The sequence below is a fragment of the Eretmochelys imbricata genome, chromosome 8, assembly GCF_965152235.1.
Source record: "Eretmochelys imbricata isolate rEreImb1 chromosome 8, rEreImb1.hap1, whole genome shotgun sequence".
NCBI lineage: Eukaryota > Metazoa > Chordata > Testudines > Cheloniidae > Eretmochelys > Eretmochelys imbricata.
Genome location: NC_135579.1, coordinates 12897897 through 12921325, shown reverse-complemented (window position 1 = coordinate 12921325; position 23429 = coordinate 12897897). Strand labels below are relative to the sequence as shown.

Genomic DNA, 23429 nt, shown 5'->3' with positions numbered 1-23429 from the left:
AGAAATGTAGGGGTGGGAGGGTCCTTGAGAGGTCATCTATCTGCCCCCAGCACTGAGGCAGGACCAGGTATACATAGACCATCTCTCAGGTATTTGTCTAACTTCTTTTCAAAAATCTCCACAACCTCCCTTGGAAGCTTGTTCAGAGCTTTACTATTCTTACAGTTAGAAAGTTTTTTTTTAATATCTGTCTTAAATTTCACTTGCTGCAGATTAAGCCCATTAGTTCTTGTCCTACCTTCAGTGGACATAAAAAACAATTGATCTTGTCCTCTTTATAACAGCCCTTAACATATTTGAAAACTGTTATTAGATCCCCCTCTTAGGCTTCTCAAAACTAAACATGCCCAGTTTTTTAATCTTTCCTCATAGGTCAGATTTTCTAAATGTTTGATCAGTTATGTTGCTCTCCTCTGGACTCTCTCCAGTTTGTCCAGATCTTTCTTGAAGTATGATGCCCAAAACTGGAAACAGTACTCCAGCTGAGGCCTCACCAGTGCTGAGTAAAGTAAGACAATTACCTCCCATGTCTTACATACAACATTCCAGAATACACCCCAGAATAATATTAGCTTTCCTACAACTGCATCACATTGTTGACTCATATTCAATTTGTGATCCACTATAACTCCCACCTCCTTTTCAGTAGTACTACCACCTAGCCATTTATTACCCATTTTGTATTTTGTGCATTTGATTTTTCCTTCCCAAGTATAGTATTTTGCACTTGTCATTATTGCATTTCATCTAGTTGATTTCAGATCAATTCTCCAAATTTGTCAAGGTAATTATGAATTCTAATCCTGTCCTCCAAAGTGCTAGCAATCCTTCCATCTTGATGTAATCTGTAAATTTCATAAGCATATTTTCTACTCTATTATCCAAGTCATTAATGAAACTATTGAATAGTTCCAGATTCAGGACAACACACTGTGAAAACAGACTAGATACATTCCCCCTAGTTTGACAGCCAACCATTGGTAACTACTATTTGAGTATAAAGAACAGGAGTACTTGTGTACCTTAGAGACTAACAAATTTATTTGAGCATAAGCTTTCGTGGGCTTATGCTCAAATAAATTTGTTAGTCTCTAAGGTACCACAAGTACTCCTGTTCTTTTTGCGCATACAGACTAACATGGCTGCTACTCTGAAACCTATTTGAGTATAGTCTTTCAACCAGTTACTTTATAGTAATTTCATCTAGACCACATTTCCTTAGTTTGTGTAGGAGAATGTCATGTGGGACTGCGTCAAAAGCCTTTATCAAGCTATATCTTATCTACAGCATCCCCCCATCTTTGACTAATAAACCTGTCAAAGAAGGAAGTTAGGTTTGTTTGGTAATATTTATTCTTGGCAAATCCATGTTGGCTATTACTTATAAGCCCATTATCCTTTAGGTGCTTACAAATTGACTGTTTTATACATTTTGTTCCAGTATCTTATCCTAGATAGTCTAACTAGTCTGTAGTTCCCCAGGTCCTCTTTGTTCCCATGTTTAAAGATAGGTACTATGTTTGCGCTTCTCCAGTTCTCTGGGACCTTATCCATCTTCCATGAGTTCTCAAAGATAATTGCTAGTGGTACCAAGCTTCAGCTAGTTTCTTAAATATCCTAGGGTGAATTTAATCAGACTCTGCTGACTTGACTACATTTAACTTATCTAAATATTCTTTAATTTGTTCTTTTCCTATTTTGGCTTATGGTCCTTCCCCCCCTTGCTAATATTCATTGTGTTAAGTATCTGGTCACAATTGACCTTTTTATTGAAGACTGAAGCAAAATAGGCATTAAACACCTTAGCAGCCTTGATGTCATTAGTTATTAGCTCTCCTTCCCTGCTATCTAGAGGACCATGCTTTCCTTCATCTTTCCGTTACTCCTGCTTCTATTTATAAAATCTCTACTAATTTGCCTTTTATCTCTCTCGCTAGGTGTAACTCATTTTGTCATTTTAGTCTTTTTGATTTTGTCCCTACATGCTTGTGCTATTCTTTTGTACTCGTCCTTAGCACTTTGTCCATGCTTCTACTTTTTATAGGATTCCTTTTTGATTTTCAGCTAACTAATGAAGCCATACTTGTCCTCTTATTATTCTTCCTTTCTTTCCTTTGCAAGGGGATAGTTTGCTGTTGCGCCTTTAATATTGGCTCTTTGAGAAACTGCCTCTCCTGAACTCCTTTTTCCCTTAGATTTCTTCCCTTTGCACCTTACCTGCCAGTTCTCTGGGTTTGTTATAATCTGCCTGTTTGAAGTCGATTGTCCTTATTCCGCTGCCCTCACTCCTTCCTTTCCTTAGAATCCTGAAATCTGTCATTTCAAAATCTTTCACCCAAATAGCCTTCAGTGTTCAGACTCTCAACCAATTCCTCCCTGTTAATCAGAAACAAGTCTAAAATTGCTGTCCCCCTAGTTACTTCCTCCACCTTCTGAAACAATAGCAGAGAAATTCAGTGTCCTAGTGCAGCGAGTGCTACTCTAATGTATGGCTTTGAAATTGGATATGGAAAAGATTTATCCGTTCATCGTGTCTATCCAGGCTCAGCACAGGATTGTTTTCTCAGCACATTCATCAATGTGTTATCCTATCAAGTTTTAAATGCCCTGATATGCAAGGCTTTCTACCTCTTTCCTTTGGAGAGCTCTTGCTAACAGGACATTTATTTTGATATATGGCTTAAAAATTCCCTTTTCTGCATTTCATCCCATTATTCCCAGTTATCGACCTTTGGACCGAGGCAATTCTTCTCGTCTTTGGTGCTTACATCCTTCAGGTATTTTGCAGATGATCATCACATCCCCACCCCTTAATTTGTTTGGCCATGCACATTATATATATTTAGCTCTTTTAGTCTTTCCTCCCAAGTCAATCCCTCTTGCTCCTTAAATGCAATTTACAGTGGAGTCGCAGCTTACGCGGGGGTTATGTTCTAAAGTCAGCACGTAAGGCGAAAATCACGTTCAGTCAAAATTACCCTTGAAAATCCCTTAAATCGCCCATAGAGTACAGTATACTGTACCAGGTTTTGTGTATACAGCCCTGTACAGTAATATGTATAAATGTAAAATGTATACAGTAATTACAGTATATAATAGAGTACATATGTAAAATATAATTTTACAGTACTGTATTTTTAATTACAGGGGATAATTACAGGGAGGTAATTACAGGGGGGTCGTCAGGGCTTGATGGAGATCCAGGAGACGGAGGTGATGGAGAGCTTGGGTGACGGAGAGCGAGTCGTAGACGAAGTGGTTGGCTCTGGTTCAGCTCAAGAAGTTGATTGCGTAGGCTCATCTGCTGCTGGTTGTTTTTCCTTGAAAAACATGGTGATCGGCAACTGTTGCCGTTGTCTCTTGAGCTGCTCAAACATTTCTTGATACGGTCTCAAATTGTCCGTAATACTGCATGTGATTTTGAGGCTTCATTCCACAGAGGGATCGTATTCAGAAATTAAATCATTCAAGTGTTTCTCTGCTTGGAACACTTCAGCAAATTTATGAGGATTCCAACTTCCTGGCTCTTCCTGTTCATTGTCATCATCTTTGTCTTCTGTAGACAATTTTATCCGTTCCTCTAACTCTTCGTTAGTCAGTGTTTCTCTGTGGTTCTCAATTAATTCTTCAATTTCTTCCTCAGGGATATCGACGAAGCCATCACCACCCACTTGCCTGGCTACCTGAACAATGAGTTTCAAGTACAGTGTCAATGGTCAGGAAACCCTTAAAATCATTCACACATTCTTTCCATAGGTTTCGCCAACATGCATTGACTGTTTCAGACTTGATTGCATCCGTTGCATCCATTAATATAAGTGATGCAATCGGCAATGTTGAAAGAATTCCAACACTCCATCACATTAAGATGGAGATCAGCATCCATAGCACTACGTATCCGTGAGAACGTAAGCCTCGTGTATGTGGCCTTGAAACAGTGAATCACGCCTTGGTCGAGAAGTTGGAGGATGGAGGTGGTATTGGGGGGGAGAAAGACGACTTCAACGTCGTTATGGGCAAAACGGAGTGCCGCAGGGTGGCCAGGAGCATTGTCTACAGTCAGCAACACTTTAAAGTCAAGTCCTTTCTCTTCGACCTCCGGAATGAAACACTTGTGGAACCAATTCAGAAATAATGCTGCCGTCACCCAAGCCCTTTTATTTGATTGCCAGAACACAGGCAGGAGATTTTTGTTCTTGCCTTTTAGGGCACGGTGATTTGCAGCCCTATAGAACAAGCCCGGCCTTATTAAATGCCCAGCCGCATTGGCACAAAACAACAGTCACATGGTCTTTAGCTGCTTTGAAGCCAGGGGCTTGTCTTTCTGATTTCGAAGTGTAAGTGCGGTTGGGGATTTTTTTCCAGAAGAGCCCAGTCTCGTCAGCATTAAAAACTTGTTCCGGAAGATAGCCCTTTTCTTCTATGATTTTCTTTAATTGTTTGGGGTAGGCTTTTGCTGCCTCTTCATTGGCAGATGCAGCTTCACCAGTAGTCTGCACGTTTTTGAGGTTGAAGCGGTTCCTAAAACTGTTAAGCCAACCTTGGCTGGCTTTGAATTCCTTCTCATCAGAAGGCTGTCCCTTTTCAGAGGGAGGTTTGAACAGCGCATAGAGGCTAAGAGCCTTTTCTTGCAATGTGTTGCCATCGATAGGCACACATTTATGGTTCATGTCTTCCAGCCATAAGTTGAATGCCTTTTCAATCTTCACTAAAGTCTTATCACGCACCTGGCTCATCACCTTAGGAGTTATTGGAACACTTGATGCACGACTTGACGAATTTCTCTCTTTTGAATCTTGATGGCATGGATGCTAGATTAGTTGTGGCCATATTTACGCGCCACGTTGGAGACTGACATACCATCTCTCAATAGGTCCAACACAGCCAGTTTTTCCTCTAGCATTGGAACAGATCACTGTTTCTTCGGTTGAGCACCAGATGAAGTAGTTAGCTTGCGTTTAGGGGCCATGTTGTACAAAAAATACGTACAGTATCTTTAAACACTAGACTCACACTCAGCGCAGCAGATGCTCACACTGTGAGAGGCATGCGGGAACTGAGACCGACTGAGGGAACAGCAGATTCACGTCTCCCATCTCACGCTCACTCTGGGGCATACACTCATTGAGTGGAATGGTGAGCGGAATAGCCCACGCTATTTTCAGGTATCTTGTTATTTTTCTTTTTTTTTTTTTTTTGCGAGTGCATATAGTTGAATTTGTGTAAGTTAAATGCGCGTATGATGCGACTCACCTGTAACTCTGAAAAATAGGTAAATAAAGCAACTTCTTACTCAACAGATCTGCTTTCTTTGTCTATTCAAAGTCATATAATAGAATCATAGAAATACATGTAGAGCTGAGCGGGACCTTGAGAAGTCATCTAATCCATCACTCTGCAATGAAGCAGGCTTAAAGTACCTAGACCAACCCTGATGGGCGTTCATCTAACCTGTCCTTAAAAACTTCCAAGATAGGGATTCCACAAACTCCCTAAATAACATGTGCCAATGGTTTACTATCCTTATACTTGGAAAGTTTTTCTTCTTATCCAAGCTAAATCTCCCTTGCTGCAAACTAAGCCAATTACTGCTTGTTCTGTCTTCAGTGGACATTGAGAACAATTGATCACCGTTCCTCTTCATCACAATTATTTACATATTTGAAGACTTATCGTGTCCCCTTCAGCCTTCTCTTCTTTAGCCTAACATGCCCAGTTCTTTCAACCGTTCCTTATAGGTCATTTTTTCTAAACCTATCACATTTTTGTTGCTCTCCTCTGAACTTTCTCCAATTTGTCCATGACTTCCTTAAAGTGTGGCCCCAGAACTGGACATGGTACCCAGCTAAGGCCTCACCAGTGCTGAGTAGAGTGGAACAGCTACCTCCCCCATCTTGCATACAACACTCCTGTTAATACATCCCAGAATGACATTTGCCTTTTTCTCAGCAACATCACACTGTTCACTTTAGTGACAAAACTAAATTTTTTATAATGTTATTTTACTCTTGCTGCTGCTCTTATTATTTTTCTTATTTATTTCTATTACAATAGCATTTGGGGACCCCAGTCAGAATCCTGCCCCCCAAGGTGTCAGGTGCTGAACATACATAGAGTAAGAGGACAACACAGCAGTTGGAGAGTAAGCTGAATTCTATTCTGGCTCATGCAAAATAAATAGAATTCTGAGATATGTTCCATCTGCTTCTCTTAGGGCTCCATGCTTGTCATCTTGCTAATTTTAAAGGCAAATTTTATCAGTAAAATGATGGTTTATCTAGTTTATCTCCTGAAAACTCAACCTGCAATATGAAAGTTAAGCAGGGCTCCCTCTGGCTTGGGGGTTTGTTCTGGTGGAGAAGGGCAGTGATGAAGTGTAAAACTCTGAGCTGGCAATGGCCCTTTGAGGGACACAGCCAACTATCATCTTTTAAAGCTTCCCCAGGCACATCTGCACCAGCTGTGTGGCTAGTGCATAGTTCACCTCAGAATCAGAGACGTTAAACTAGCTCCTTTTTGCCCTCTCCAACCACTCATGGCACCTTGCAGCTGGGAATCTGGCCCAGAGGCTTTAGCATCTGAGTACCTATCTTAGGATTTCAAAATGCAGCAGCAACCTGCCATTGTTTCTGTCACTCCACTCATCACTCGTCCAGTCCTTGTAGTTCATATCCACTATCTAGTAGCTCTTTGCAGCATTCATCATTTGTTCATTAGAGGAAGCAGGCAGGCCTCCATTTGTTCTAGCTAGGTCAGAGGCCAGTACTCACGCGACCCCAGAAAGCCATATCTGATAGCCAGTACCTCAGTGACACAGAACAGAGCAGCAGCCCCAGAGATGCTAACCCCCCTCCCCGCTACATTTGGTGAAGGGAGCAGCGTAGCCACGGAAAGTAGCGCCCAAGTGTGAGCGGCATTAACTTTCCTTATTTCCTTTCTGCTACAGCAGTGGGCTGGAGATATGAGACAGTGTAGCAAAAGTGAGAAAAGAGAAAAAGTGCACAGAGATGTGAAATGAGTTGACACTGGAGGTAGCCCAGTTGCTAAGAGAGTTGAGGTGGCGGCGGCTGCTACTGCTATATTCAAGTGGTATGTGCTCACACGCTTTCAAACAACAACAAAAATTATATTGAATTTTTACCTTGGGTGTGATATTTTCTATCAGTAAAGTTTTTGTGATGCAATAGCACAAAGAGACATTTGCTTAAGGTGTCTAGAGGCATCAGAACAATCCTATTTGTTTTATTTTTATTACACAATGGCTCAAACTGGCAAAGCAGCCAGATTCTAGACATACCATGGGGCTGTTCAGATCTGGTTCTGAGCTAGGTTGTTCAGGCCAATGCCTGCAGTGGGCCTAAATCAGAACATTGCATGCAAACTCACATCCACCCACCCCTGTGAGCTTCTAATAAACTTCAGATTCAATCTGCAGCATGACAGGTTTCAGAGTAACAGCCATGTTTAGTCTGTATTCGCAAAAAGAAAAGGAGTACTTGTGGCACCTTAGAGACTGACCAATTTATTTGAGCATAAGCTTTCATGAGCTACAGCTCACTTCATCGGATGCATACTGTGGAAAGTTTAGAAGATCTTATTATATACACAAAAAGCATGAAAAAATACCTCCTCCTACCCCACTCTCCTGCTGGTAATAGCTTATCTAAAGTGATCACTCTCCACTGATCCAGGTTTTCTCACCCCTCCCACACACACACACGACTGTGGTTCTAACATACATGCTGTTCTAACGTGTTCTAACACACGTGTGTGGGGGGGGGGGTGAGAAAACCTGGATTTGTGCTGGAAATGGCCCAACTTGATTATCATACACATTGTAAGGAGAGTGATCACTTTAGATAAGCTATTACCAGCAGGAGAGTGGGGTGGGAGGAGGTATTTTTTCATGCTTTGTGTGTATATAATAAGATCTTCTAAACTTTCCACAGTATGCATCCGATGAAGTGAGCTGTAGCTCACGAAAGCTTATGCTCAAATAAATTGGTCAGTCTCTAAGGTGCCACAAGTACTCCTTCTCAATCTGCAGCATGGATCACATCCCTAATACTTTTGCACTAATTTGAGTTGATTACAGTGCAAGGAGATGAAAATGAAATCAGCAAAGGCATGAGGGTATACCCCATCTGAGCTTGGGAACTTCTTCCAGTGCAAAGTGTGCTTCGTATTCACTGCAGCCTGACCTTATAGCTTTATTTCTCAAGCACAAAAGCTGGGCTCGGATGACTAATTTTACAGAAAAAAGATAATTCCCCATTGAATCAGCAACAGTAAATGTTCATGCATTTTGTTTTTCATGGCCTAAATGTGGACTCATCTCTCCCTGAGAAGTGAAATGTGACAAACACATGTAGGATGACTTTTCCTGACTTGACTGCATAGCTTGCAGCATGTATGTTAGAACCACAGTCATTCTAAAGTCTTAAGTGGGAGATATCCATTTACTTCAGATTATGGCTCCCCAGCAAGTCTGCATGCAGGCTTCAGAGACTTTTCCTCTTAAGCCACCTCAAGTGTAACGAACAGCTATACAGAACTCTTAGGCTCTGAGGACTAAGCTCTGCACATATACAAAATTCTACAGAACTGGAGCTTCTCTTTTCGACTGGGCAAACAAAGGAAGCAAGATTTTAGCTCCTGTGAGCAGGCTAGCCTCAGGGAAGCCAGCTCAGCTGATTATCCAAACTTTTCTTATCTGAATTGTCCAGGGGACACAACTCCCCTTCAGATAACAGGGCTTTTGAGATAGTCAAGGCTCCGCTGCTGAAGACTGCTGTTTTCCAGCAGACCCAGATGGACTATGAAAAAAGGTTATTCAGTGAGTACGGCTTACAATTGTCCTTGTTTATGTGGCTCTTATGGGAGAGTGGCATGAATATTCACGTGAGTTCTGATTATTGCCAGTCTCCCATCCATATCAACATGTGCAGCTGTGTTTATGTGTAGGACCTACACTAACTGTGGTATATGTTCAGATTTTCTACTTCGAGTAGGAAAAGTTAATCCATTTTAAAATATTTTGGGTTTGATTCTCCACCGCCCTGAGTCCTACTTGCGTGTTTTGGAGAGGGGAGGCTGTCAGGGAGCCTGATATGCTCCAAAGCGGGACAGCTTTAACTCACATGTAAGGTCCTTAACATCAGTGGAAAATTGGGTGTATAGAGGAACAGATCTTCCTCTCCCTGCCCTGACACTCCCTTCCCTAACCCTTTCCCTGCCCCAGCACTCCCCTCGCCTCCTGACACCCCGGTGTTCCAGCCCAGATGGCTACAGAAGTGGTGCAGGTGGCAGCAATGTCACCTTCTCCAGCTTCGTGCTGATGGAGACCACCTCCCTACAGAGGGGCAATTCTCCAGGGGCAATCTCCAGCTGCTTTAAGTTCAGCTTTTTGGACTGGGGAATCCAGGCAATACATATAATTATAAGCAGGATATGGAACAGCATATAGTGCTCTAAGGATGGGGAAAAAATCCTTGGCAACATACCTCAGAGCCTGGATCTCACGAGGCTTGTGTTATGGTGCTAAAAATAGCCACGTGTGGACATTCTCATTCAGGCTCTGAGGCCTATCCCCATTGCCAACTTTCAGAGCCCAAGAGGGAACATCTACCTGGCTATTTTTAGCACTGTAGTGCATGCTTAAGTCTGTAGACCCAGGCTTTAAGACCTGCTGCCAAGGGTTTTGGGTTGTTTTGTTGTTTTGTTTTAGTGTAGATGCCAATACGAGTCAGTGCAGTCCCATGTTTGAACAAGTGGTGAGAGGAAAAAAGGAGGGAATTGTGCAGGTTCTCAACTTTGTTTAGGATCTAGAGGTTAGAGGGTCAAAATTTCGAAAGGGCCTAAGGGTCTAAGGCACATCTCACTGAAAGTCATGGGATGTAGTCTCCAAGTGCCAAAGTCGCTTTTGAAAAACTTGGTTTAGGCTCCCAATTCACTTAAGTGACTTTGAAAGTGTCACCCTACACGTACAACAATGCTTAGCTCTTATCTGGTGGTTTTCATTCTTCCATTGAGCTCATGCACTTCGCAAAGATGGATTATTATCCTTATTTTACAGACGGGAAAACTAAGGCAAAGGGCAGTTCAGTGACTTGCAACACAGCAGCCACTAACCACTAGAGCTGGAAAGAGATCTTTGTTCAAAATTTTGGGCAGCTCATTCCATGCTATTTCTTTATTTTGCCAGGCAGGGATTCCCAGTTCTTTGCTCAATCCCCAAAACCACAATTTCCCTTCCATTAGATGGAAAATCAAATCCTTCCTTCAGTTGTCTGAATAACTTTCTTGCCTATCTCAGCCAATTAAAGTCAATCTGGTAAAATACAAAAATAAGATGGAGTGAGCTGCCCAGATTTTTGACTTTCATTCACAAGAATTTCTCATGGAGTCATGGAGAGTCTCCCCAAAGATTAAGGGAGCTGACAGACTTGCCTGCTGCTTTTTCAATGAGCTATTTCTGGGGCCAGCAATGTGGGAAAGTTTGAAAGTGATATGACTAATCTGCACTTACCGCTGCTTAGGTTACCCTGCCGAATGCTAGAAACCACAGTGATCACTCAACTCAGCAGTGGCGGCGGCAGACTTGTGTACAGTATTTGGTTAGTGACAGTGAGGGACTAGTCATACAAAAACTTAGGGGAGTGTTTCCAGATTTGCGCCTCTTGTGACTAGAGCTCACTGGTAGTAGCTCACTGCTATGTGCATGTGTCATCAGAACACAAAGAGATTTCAGCAAGGTGGGTAGGTGCAATAGGAGAGGGGAAATGCAGACAATGTACACAGCAAGCTTTTGTAACGATACATATCTATAACATCGGTAGTGACGTCTACTAGTTAAAAGACAGGACCAGGAACTGATTCTTTGGATTCAAGTCCCAACTCTGCCACTGCATTACTGTATGACAGCAGGCAAGTCATTTAACCTTACTGTGCCTCTGTAACCCATCTGTAAAAAAAAAAAAAAAAAAGGGCACATCTGAAGACTTTGAGATGAAATGAGCTACAGAAAGGCAAAGTATTATAGTAAGCAGCAACCATTCGTAAATATATCCTCGCTGATGGTCTTTTTTTCCTACTGATCTCTTGCATGTGGCATATTTCTGTGATCACAAGGAGACCGTATGATCCCTGAGGAATGGTGTGTGATATACTTATAAGGCAGCAGTGACATCACCAGGGAAACAATTATGTAGCAAAAATGGAAATTTTACTTTTTTGTTTGTCTAAATAAAAAAAAATTGGGGAAAAACAACCCTCCTCCCAGATTTACACTGCTTAGAAGGCTGGCATTTTCTGTGGTGTCTGCCGAACTAATTTTCAGGAAGCCACGGAGGCAGTATTGTCCTGAGGACTGGGCAGGGGTTTGGGATCTTGGTTGTATTCATGAATCTGCCATTGACTTGCTCTGTGATTATAACTAAGTCACCGTGCCTACCTATTTGTAATATGGGGCTAATGATCTTCCCTCCTTTATAAACTGCTTTGAGATCTAGGCATGGAGAAAGCGTTATGTAAGTGAATATGTTGTTATGATCATTAATTCTGCCTTTGCTAAAGAAGACCTATTGTGTTTTTCCATTTGGATGTTGAGGAAACAGAATGTGGCAGTGCGAAGCTCCATGAGCCAGATCCTCCATAACAGGCACAATTAATTACCAAAGGGTCAGTGTAGAAATGTCCTGCGGTCAGTACGTGATTTCTGTTTCCTTTATGGCTGACATGTTGGTAAGGTCTGGAGCCCACAAGTGTCAACTGTCATCCACTCCTTGCAGTTTACCCACTCATTTTAAAGTCAGTAATTAGTGAATGGAATGAAAAGTCAGAAGGAAATTAAAATGTTTTAAATGTAGATCGTTTTCGCATTACAAGGTTTCAAACATTGAAGCTGATGGACCAGATGAGCCCATTGTGTTCTACTCTGTAGCTGCAAACTAGCCTTACAATAGGCTAGTGTAGGGAAATCTTCAGGTGGCATAGAGCTGATTCAGCCAACTTGACACCACAGTCCCTCCCAGCCCTTGGCATAGAGGTTAACAGGAAGGGGCATAGCCAGAGCATGCTATGCTCCAGTGATCTCCAGCTGCTGCAATAGGCTCGAGGGCCTGCTGAAGGCAGATACAGGTTAGAGCAGCCCTGAGGCTACTCTAATTTATGCCAGGAACCCAAACCAATCCACGGCAGCCCCAGGGAGCCAGAGGTGGCATAAAATATATGACTCTTACAATAGGGCAATAACTGAAATATGATCGGTGCTCCCTTACTGTTCCTCCCTGAAAGAGAGTGTAGGAAAGAAAGTACAAGAGCAAGGCTCTTGCTTTAAAGAAAAGATTTGAGGTAGTAAATAGGAATTGGGAGCCAGAGGTTAGGATTCCATATGATGTCTCAAACATAAATTTGGAGAGCAGATACTTTCTTACTGTTTTACTTATTTTATATTACTGGGATATTTTGTAGTGGCTTACTTGGATGAAGTGCTAACAGACTGGTCTGTAACTGCAGAGTCTGCCATTTGACTATAGTTTTCCAAAGCCTCAGGAATACTTTGCAGTCCTTTTTTTAAAAAAAAAATAGCTAGCAGGGCAGAATAGTGGCAGAGTATTATTTAAAATATCAAAAGTGTAATGGAAGAAACTTTGATTATAAATCCTCACCCTTATGTTGAGGATTCAGGAATCTGAAGTGCATGATCAGTTATTAGTTTTAGCCCTCTTCATTTCGAGTGGGGATAGAGTGACATTGCAGGTTCTGAAATTTGCTTATCTCAGCTGGGAGTGTCAGTAACCTGCTGCTAGGCCTGATTGTTATAAAGTGTCAGCAAAATCCTCCAGCTAGTTTCTTCTCAAACAGAGGGAAATCTAAGAAATGACTTTTGTAAGTTTCCCTCTTACAGGAGATGCGCCACTTAAGTAGTTTTATTAAACATCTTTGTACTAGTTCTATTTTGTTCAAAATGGAGGGTGGGGGGAAACCTTGAAACATTAGCACCTGTATCAAATGTGCAAATGTCTGTCCCAGCAAAGATTCCCCATGCACAGATCCTCTGTTGTCTTTGTTGTGTAATTCAAATTGTGGTTGGATGCGTTTGCTCTTTTGCTTTAATGTATTAATTCTTGTGTTACCTGCAGTTCTCTCTTATTTTAATGTGTGAGCAACAAAGCACAGACCTGGAATCTCAGGTGAGAATCCATAGGAAGTTCGGTATCATGCTGAATGCTATATCCAGAGTTTACAGCTCATGTCTGCAGACCAGCTGAGGGCTTTGACCCTGGGTGCTTACTCCAACTCCCAATGAAGTTAATAAAAAAGGCTTTCATTGGCTCAGGACCCTAGTGAGTTAAGGGCCACCAGCATTACGTGTCTTCCTTTCAGTTATGACTTGTCTACACAAGGGAATATTTCTAAAACATATCCTCTACCTGCTACCACTGATGCAGTTCCACCAGCAGCAGCAATGCTGGGATTCCAAGTGTAGACAAGGGTCCTGTGACTGTTAGCATTTTCAGCACTGCGTCAATGATTTAACACCTGCTTTGAGCAGTTTTGGATAATGCAGTGGTAAAACCGCTGGTGGCTTCAGGAATCTTGGGCAGCCAGGGATAAATGGTACCCGTTTGCACATGCATCTTGGTCACGTTTGGCCAAGGATGGAGTTGCCCAGCCCTTCATCCTGCTGTGAAGGGAAAGATACTGCGGTGGTGGTGGTGATGATGAATCTTCTGGTTTTATGTCCATTCAGTAAGAATAAGAATTTGATAGTTAGCCTAGAGCTTCTCTTGAAGTTGGACACACCTATATGTGAGGGAGGAAGTCTCATAATTGTCCCTTGCCAGCAGTTTGTCTTCCTTAATAATCAATGCACCTGCATTTCTGCACTGCCCATCCAATTACATTAGTTAGGAAGGTGGCTTTTCAGCTTCAGAGTGATAGCTGCTGCTGTCTGGGTCTTTTTTTTTTTCTTTCCCCCCCCCCCCTCAATTTCACACAGGTTAGTAGAGGCTGAGTAATCTCAGTAGTGTGGCTACTTAAAAGTAAGAGCAGTATAAGATTATGCATGACGGTGACAGGAATTCTGCACCAGAACACAGTGTTATTTGGTTACCAGGGTGAACAAAACGAGAATGCGCAGTTGCACACTTGAGAAAGTATGTGTTTAGAGACAAGTCTGAGATGTCAAACTTGTTAGAGAAAATAGTGATCTGGGACACAAGAACATTCAGATACTGTGTCCCATTTGGAAAAAACAGTTCTTGTGTCCATCCTCTTGTCCATAAAACAGGCCGTGTGTGAGTAGCAGAGCAGTGTAAGCTGTCCTGTAGGGTCGTGTGAATGGTCCCACTTTTAAGGGTGAGAAGATGTTAATCTCTGTGGCCCATTCATTCTTTGGCCTCTACTGAAACTGGAAACAAAGACTCCAGTTTTGGTGGGTTTTGATGTAGACATCTGTCCATGGGAGGCTGGACTGAAACCAGACAGGCTATTTTAGATAGGCATCTAAAATAGCCCTCAGTTGATAACTAAAAACTTTCCGCCACCACTGACCTAAAATGAATTTGAATCAGTGACTTTTTGACGAAAGTTCATAGAGCCCTTCACCAATCCCAGAGTCATCCAGTTCCTCATATTTTTAGTATAACTTACATTTTCCCATCCCAGTTTCCCCTGTGTTCTAGAGAGACATTCTAGATAGACCTATTTCTGATACCACCACATCCCTTACAATGTCATTTCAGTGTTTTTTTTTCCAGGTGAAATATTTAAACTACATAAAAATACATGCAAAGCAGTACTGTTCAGAGTCCTCCAGTAACAGTTCTATTTCTCCTGCGTTCTCCCTGCAAATTGTCTTCTCAAAGCTAATATAGGTTGAAGGTTAAATAGGGGCCTGGTTGGAGGGACTATTAAAATTTTTAAAATACTCCTATATTAAATGCAATTCAGCTTGTGGAAACATTTGTCTTCAGGTCAGTTTTCGTAGCATAAGGCAATTTATTGGTTATTGGTTGGCAATTTCAGACTTACCTTCAAGATTCTCTCAGGTATTAATGTATTGTTTGCAGGAACTAAATCCAGGCCTTATCAAAAGGGGAAATGATGCCCCCTGTCTTGAGTATAGGCTTTTGTAGCCGTCAGATCTGTTTTTACAACTTGCAGTGCCTGGCAGCTTATAGAGAATCTGATGGTGACCAGTAACCATGAAGGTTTCAGAGTAACAGCCGTGTTAGTCTGTATTCGCAAAAAGAAAAGGAGTAATTGGTTAGTCTCTAAGGTGCCACAAGTACTCCTTTTCTTTTAGTAACCATGAAGGTGGCTCCTGGTTGTGAACAAATACGGACTGAAATATTTAAAGCTGTGAATCAAAGTAGAAGACACCTTCTCAGTTTCTCAGCATCTTCCCAGAACCTTCCTTCCTTCTCTCTGTTTGTCTAGCTCAGGAAACAGGCTCCCATTGACAACTTGCTGTTAGAGAGGAAGCAGCACCCCCGGGCAGTCCCTTACTGACATGCTTCTGCCTGCTTGCTTGCTTAGGGCCTTGGCCTGCCTGATGTGTGTGCCAGGCCAGGAGTAGTAAGAAAGGGTATTACAGCCAGGTGAAGGAGTAATTTAACAGGAGCGGGGGGGAAAGGCTGGACTTATCTTGGTGTACGCAATTGTTTTCCATCTGAACTGACAGAAAATCTGAGTAACTGATTTGCAGCCCTTTTGTATGCCCAGCCCTGGTGTCCTGCTTTGCATCTAATGGGAAAAAAACAACTGTCAGTTTGTGCCTTTGCTGTGACTGCATGACCTTTGTGTTTTGTTACTTTTTATATATATTGGGGATTAAAATAATGATGAATCACATTTTTTTAAATGGCCAGCTGTTTTACTCATTGCTTTAGAAACCCACAGTCCACACATCAGAAGAGCACAGGACTGTACCTCCTACCGGGATCAAATAGTAGAATGATGCTCCCCTTTGACCAGATTGGATGTGAAAGAGTGAAAATTCTGCCCTTTTGTGGACAACAGAAATGCTTAGGTTTAGATTTTTCAAAAGTATTTGGCACTAGTCTAACTCTGCTCCCATTTAAGTCAATGGGAGTTTTATCACTGATTTCGAAGGAGGCAGAATTAGGCCCACTGAGCATTTTTGAAAATCCCACCCTTAATATATCAAGGGCTGGATTATCAGTTAGGCAGGTGAAGTTGCACGTATAATTTTGCTTGTGCCTAAGTTTTGCACATAAAGCACTAGCTGTGTGCACAAATCAAATATTTGTACAAGCACATGGGTATAAGGGTGGCTTTTAGTGTGCACAGACAACTGATTTGCACGAGCCTGCTGGGTATTAATGTATTAAGTTAGGAACGTGGAGATATGCATATAGAGTTGCATATCCTTAACTTTGAAAGTCCAGCACTTAATTAGGCTTTAACTATAGCCAATTTCAGAAATATCCCTGAAAAACTATTCCAGACTTCCTCTCATGATCCAGAGTGGTCAAAATTCAGTGCTTCATGGTAGAACCTAAAGATCCAGTGTTTGACTAAACACTCTGAGTTTGGAGAGTTGCTTTGCTTTCTTTCTTAAATAAAATTTTATGTGCAGCTTTGTTTTATTTACTTGAGCAAACATTTGGTAGTGTATACAAATGTGAAGTAACACAGTTTCTACTAGCACAGATTATTTATTTTCCAATTCATACAGAGATGCTATATAAATGCATATTGTATTTTTTACCCAAGGATTTTAAAATACTTCATACAAGTTCAGCTTTGCAAGACTGCTGTGGATTATGTATTATTATCCTCTGTTATAGATGGAAAAAAACCAAGACACAGAAGCCTGATTCTCCACTTTCTTCTACCTGTGCAGATTTAAGTGTGAAACGGCTATGAAATCAGAAAAGTCATGTTTTATACTCACGTTGTACAGGTGTAAATGCTAAACCAGATGAAAGGTAGTGGAGAATCCAGCCTAGAGATAAGCGACTTGCCTACATCTACACAACAAATCATTTGTAGATGCTGCAATGGAACCCAGGAGAGCTGATTCGGGGTCCCCTCCTTTAACTACTGATCAGCATTTGTATGTGGTCCACTCTTATTCCTCCAAAAACTTGTACTATTATCAGTCCTAATGTTGTCTGCAGATTTTCCCTGGGACAAATCCTGACTGTTTCCCTAATCATGGTGAAGTCAGTTTGGGTTTAAAGGCATTGTGGGCGAAACTGGGCAAGTATGAAATGGCAGACATGCTTGAGGCAGACAGCAAAGTTTGTGTGTGTGTTTTCCTTAAAGCACTGCAACTGTTTTAAACAAGTTCCCTTTTCTGTGCTCCAACATGCAGAAATATTCTGCTTTGTGCTTAACACAGAAGCCTGATTTCACAAAGATTTCAGGACTTGATTGCTCTGATGGTGAAACAGAGAGAGAGGGGGAGACAAATGTTTTTTCTGAATTTAATTTTGTTTGCTTCATCCTTCAGATTTGTCCATGGCTACCATGAAGCTATTCCGAGGTTACACAGGTTTGGCGGGGTAGAAGGTATAGATTTAGTTGATGTTTGTTCTGGATGAGTGCTTACACAGCACTCAGGAAAGCCAATGCTTTCAAAAAGCGTCTACTAAATACGGGTTTCTCCATTTCTGAGAACCATCCATGAGACATTTTGGGCCTGATTTTCAGAGGTGCTGAAAACCTAAAACAACTAGAATCAGTGACTAGTACGTGTGAAAACCCAGAGTGTTCCAAAGTGTGGACCTATAAGCTCCTAAATTCTGTGTCCCGGAATGTACTTGACTCTGTGTAAAACTATGTAGGAATCTTTGGGGCCAGTCTTTCCTTTAGGTATTCCAAAGTATAGCTCAGGAATCTGGAGGGCCTGTTCCCAGGACACACTGTCCTTTTGCTTCCTATTGTTCTCCTTTCCTTTTTTGCGTCTTCCTTTCTTCACCGGCAGCTGAAGGGATTGTGCTCTTTCCAGAATCTCTACATTTGACACCTGTCCCTACTTCAAAAAGACCACTGCCTATGGTTTAGCAGAGTCTGAGGCAGGGAAGTGTCTTTGTAAGTACAAATTAGCACAGAACGGCAGTTTGTGCTATTTATTCTTTACCTTTAGTCACACACTTTTCTGTTTCAGAGTAACAGCCGTGTTAGTCTGTATTCGCAAAAAGAAAAGGAGTACTTGTGGCACCTTAGAGACTAACCAATTTATTTGAGCATAAGCTTTCGTGAACTACAGCTCACTTCATCGGATGCATACTGTGGAAACTGCAGAAGACATTATCTACACAGAGACCATGAAACAATACCTCCTCCCACCCCACTCTCCTGCTGGTAATAGCTTATCTAAAGTGATCACTCTCCTTACAATGTGTATGATAATCAAGTTGGGCCATTTCCAGCACAAATCCAGGTTTTCTCACCCTCTGCGCCCCCCCCCCCCCAACTCACTCTCCTGCTGGTAATGGCCCATCCAAAGTGACCACTCTCTTTGGTCGAGAGTTTGTGTGTGTGGTTTTTGGAAAGCGGGGGGGGGGTGAGAAAACCTGGATTTGTGCTAGAAATGGCCCACCTTGATTATCATACACATTGTAAAGAGAGTGGTCACTTTGGATGGGCTATTACCAGCAGGAGAGTGAGTTTGGGGGGTGGGGGTGGGCGGAGGGTGAGAAAACCTGGATTTGTGCTGGAAATGGCCCAACTTGATTATCATACACATTGTAAGGAGAGTGATCACTTTAGATAAGCTATTACCAGCAGGAGAGTGGGGTGGGAGGAGGTATTGTTTCATGGTCTCTGTGTAGATAATGTCTTCTGCAGTTTCCACAATATGCATCCGATGAAGTGAGCTGTAGCTCACGAAAGCTTATGCTCAAATAAATTGGTTAGTCTCTAAGGTGCCACAAGTACTCCTTTTCTTTTTACACTTTTCTGTGCCGTTTTTTCTTTGTCATATAGGGCAACTAAGAAGGGGTAATTTATCCCTTTCCTTGAAACCATTTTGCTGTGTGATCTTTCAGCTTTCTTTCAAGGGATTACGTTTTTCTGCCAATAGGGAAGAATTTGGTAGTTGAAGTGGCTAGATGTAAAGTGTAGCACTTTATACACTAACAAAGGTGACTAAACTTATTCCAGAGACGGGGACAGAGTGAGGGCAGTGGCTTCACCAGATGTTACTGAGCATGCTCAGTCCGTGCGAGCATGCTCAGCACAAGCCAAGCAGCAACTCGGGCGGGGGGGGCGGGCGGCACACATGACCTCCATGTTTCCCCCCACCTCCTTGCTTCGCGTCTGACTCATTCCCTCCGACCCCTGAGAGCCCAAGAAATAGGCATGTTTCAAGTCTGCTAAACTGAGGGGCCCCTGGAGTCAGAGGGCTGGGTCTCTGTATTAGTGAGCACCTTTGATATAAACACACCGGGCCTGTCGCTTACTTTAGAAAACACATGTTCACATTTAGATTTAGAAAAGAGAGAGAGAGAGAGAGAGAGAGCACACCCCCCTGCCACGTGCCTCAGCAGAGGGAACTGATAGGGCAAAACAGAGGGTGCTAGGATAGCAGTACATTTGCTAACATACTCAGTATCATCCTGAGATAAAGAAGGTTTTGTAGGGCCAGGGGTTCTCACAACAAATTTTTTGGTGGCCTTAATGTGTGGCCACCAACTCTTGGTGGTGGCCGCGCTGACAAATTTTTCCTAAAATACTGAATTAACTTTAGGAAAAACAAATAAATAGCGTATACACGTGTCCAAATCATTCTAATTTATTGAATCTTTTTTCAGACTCAATAATAAAAATAATGTAGTTGTCTCTGTTGTTTACTGAACTTACACAGAATAGAAACACAAATAAGGTGCTCTGCTGGTTCTTGTCTTTTTTGTTGTTGTTTCTTTTGCTTTTTTGGTTCCTTTTTTTAAAGAGACTTGCTAGCTAGTAAGTCTGCTGCTGTAAAAAGTGATATTAACAAACCTACAAATATCACTTTTCACATCAGCAGACTTACTCAGTCCTGGCAAGCCCAGGGACAAATTAAGCCTTGGATGGGGAGGTCGATAGGGAGACAATGGGAGAAACATGACAGGCTGGTGAAGGCAGCAGGGGGTCAGGGATGATGGGGGTGTGAGCCCCACAGCTGGGGTTGGAGCCCGGTGGCCAGAGCCTGCTGCCCACCACCCCAGGGCTGGAGCCCAACCCTACCGTCCCCAGGAAGGTTGGGAACTCACTAGCTGCCTGCTCCTCCAGCATTTGTGTCTCCAGAGGGAGGGACCACTGCTTTGCCCCCCGTCCCTCATCACTGCCCAGGAGGCTGTGGCCACAAGAAAAGCCACTGGTGGCCACATTTGAGAAATTCTGTGTGGAATAGGTAGTACTGAAGAGTTTGAAAACTTCATGTTGGTTGTGCTGGTCCAGGGTAACATCATAAATATTACAAAACAGTGTTTTATTTTACTGTGATGGTCCAAAATACACCAGCGTCACTGCTGGTGTGGATCTTTCCTGTAAGGGACTGTAGCATTTATTTATTTAGGTAAAGATATTTTTCTGCTCTGTCTTTGAGAGGATTTATTATAATTCTCAGCATCTCACTTCCAAAGCCAGGCCTACAGAGGGCACTTGCAGTCTTAGGCAGGCAGGAATGGCTGCTTTCATAGAATCATAGAATACCAGGGTTGGAAGGGACCTCAGGAGGTCATCTAGTCAAAGCAGGACCAATCCCCAAATGGCCCCTTCAAGGATTGAACTCACAACCCTGGGTTTAGCGGGCCAATGCTCAAACCACTGAGCTATCCCTCCCCCCTGTGAAGTCTCTGATCCAGACCTTTGCTTTCGCTAGGAATAGCAGTTCTAATGATATTTGCTTAGACACGTAATACCAGATACTCAATATACCTGGATTGTAAAGCACAAAGGCATAAATTGCTGAAGCCTTTCCCCTCCCCTTGTATTTTACAGTCCAACAAGGTTCCTGTAGTGCAGCCGTCCCACGGAGTCCATCCACTCACCCCACTCATTCCATACAGCAACGAACATTTCAGCCATGGCTCCCATTCACCACACCTGCCAGCCGACATCAACCAGAAACAAGGTAACTCTTATCCTACATAAGCTTGTTGGGGCAGGGGTCCTCATGAAAACTTAGAAGAGGGGGCTGATGCCATAAGCTGTTGAAATTAGAGTTGCTACATAGCCTGTGTTTTTCCAGCATGGTCAGATTCTTTAACCTATGTCCAGTTTAAAAAATAAATGACCATCAATGCAAACACTAAGTGCAGCGAGCCATGGGCAGGTAGGGGTATCGGCTAGCAGGGGAATTGCTTGGGATTTAGCTCCTTGAGGATGCTTTGCAGTCATGGCCAAGAGAGGCTTGAACATCAAAAAGTATCTGCCTTGATCATCCATTTTGCTTAATTCTCCGTGTAATAACTCCCTTTGTAGCCTTAGAATAGACCAGAGTCTGGGGATGATTCACAAAAGTCAACCAGAAAATGGAAAGTAACCTTTCTTTTGACTCATACCCGAACAGTTGTCAGGTTGTCATTATGAGAAAATAAATGCTTGAAACAGGAAATATTTTGACTAACTGGGATCTGTGTCTGGTGTGTAGCTGGATTTTTACAGTCTGCAGCCATGCGTATGTGGTTGTCATACAGTTTGAGTATTTGGATTTCTCTTATTTGTTAATATAATGCATAGCAGACAATCATCTCAGGAAGAGTATAGAGGAAAGTACGATAAGGAGAGGTTATTCCCTGTACTGTGAAAAGTGAATACATGTGTGAATTTATCATAAATCATTTCTGGTTTGGGGGCTAGTGAGAAGCTGCTGTTATATGTTGTATTGGTGCAACAGACTCAAAATCTTCCAAATTCATCCAAAGCTTTGCTAAGATTCACAAACTTTGGGCAGACCCTGGGAATAGTTTCAAGTAAAACTAGGTTAATTTACAGCTTTGCGTCAACCTAAATTCTGGCAGGGATCTTGGGTTCATTTGAACCTGGAAGTCAGTGGAAAACTCCAGGTGCATACACAAGATGGTGTGTTTCACGCAAAGCCCTGCATACCAAAGCCACATGGCTACCTACCGTTCTAAACTTTGTGACGCTATCCTGCCAACACCCCCATTGAGAGGTAAAGAAATGAAGTGTTCCACCCACACAGTATTGTTGCTCACCTTTTGGAGTGGGGGAATTTTCTGTAATTTCATACAACAGTCACCAGTCCACGTAATCTCAATTTCTAAAGGTTCTGAGCATGTTGCAAAATGATAGTTTAGCTGAGTTACGAGTGCTGCCAAACAATGTGTGATAAAGTAAGGGGAATGGCTAAGGAGGTGATGGTGATTTGTCAGCAGTTTGAACCCTAGGGGCCACATTCTGGTCTCACCAGTGTTACCCTCAGTAAGTCCACAGACTGCTGAGGATTTACACCCATGGAACAGATACCAGAATATGTCTGGTGTCTCTTCCAGACAGCAGATTGCTTGCCAGCCACCAGCATGTAATAAAGTCATCAGAAAAATACAAAGTTAAATTAAAACCTATTAGAAGCATAGCTAATGGCAGATTTCCAAGTCTCACAAAAGTGGCGAGGGAAGATTTTATTTTTTATTTTTTTCCAATCTTGCTTGGCTCCTGAGGGAATATAACACAATGCACCTTATATCAGGCTGCCCTTGAAAACTACTTGCAGAACACAGCTCCATGACTCCTCAAGGGCCTTTGAAAGTCCCTGCCTGTGAGTGTGCTTCAGGGACTTCCTATTAGTATGTAAAGCTTTAAACAATAGAGCACCAGCCTACCCCAGGGACTGGCAGCTGCCCTATGTCCTTTCATGAAAATTAAGATTGGCACTGGAGCTGCTAATAGTCCCACAGCATAAACCTCTGTTGAAGACCCATGAATCTAGAGTGCTCTCCTCCTGGAGATAGGCCAAACTACATCCTCAGTGTCCTTCAGGGCAAGGATCTATTGGCTAATACATAACTGGAAGGTTATTTGATGTTCTGTTGTCACCAGGTAACTATACAAAAGGTCAATGTTGTGTTCAAGGGATCATTCATTTCATATCCTTTCACCATAAGGCATTTCCCTGGCAACATCTCACTCTTCATCACACAGACAGATGCACACACGCTCGCTCTCTTTCTTCCCAAATGGGGGACATTAATCTGGGGATCTTTCTTCCCCATGTCCCTTTTGGAGGTAGATACCTAAAGCCTGGTTCTGGGTTTTAATCCTGTGCCAAGTGCAGTGAGAGCAAAGCAGGGTGCTTATGTTTTTCAGTTCCCCAATTCTGAGGGCAGCTGAAGACCCATTTGGCCCTCCGTGTAGAAGCAGCTTCAAGGCTGTTCTAACTTCTTCCCAGCTGCCCAAGGCTCCAAGAGAAGCTGTCCTGAAAGCCAGAAAAATAGCCAATGTAT

General features: G+C 42.5%; 1 protein-coding gene across 4 annotated transcripts in view; it reads left to right on the top strand.

Moving 5' to 3' along the window:
* Positions 1-23429, top strand: part of TCF7 (transcription factor 7) — a 121414-nt gene that overhangs the window by 68997 nt on the left and 28988 nt on the right. For all 4 annotated transcript variants that reach the window (XM_077824318.1, XM_077824316.1, XM_077824319.1 and 1 more), the window contains exon 4: positions 20962-21094. In XM_077824318.1, coding sequence (XP_077680444.1) covers positions 20962-21094 — 133 coding nt within the window. The remainder of the gene's footprint in view (positions 1-20961; positions 21095-23429) is intronic.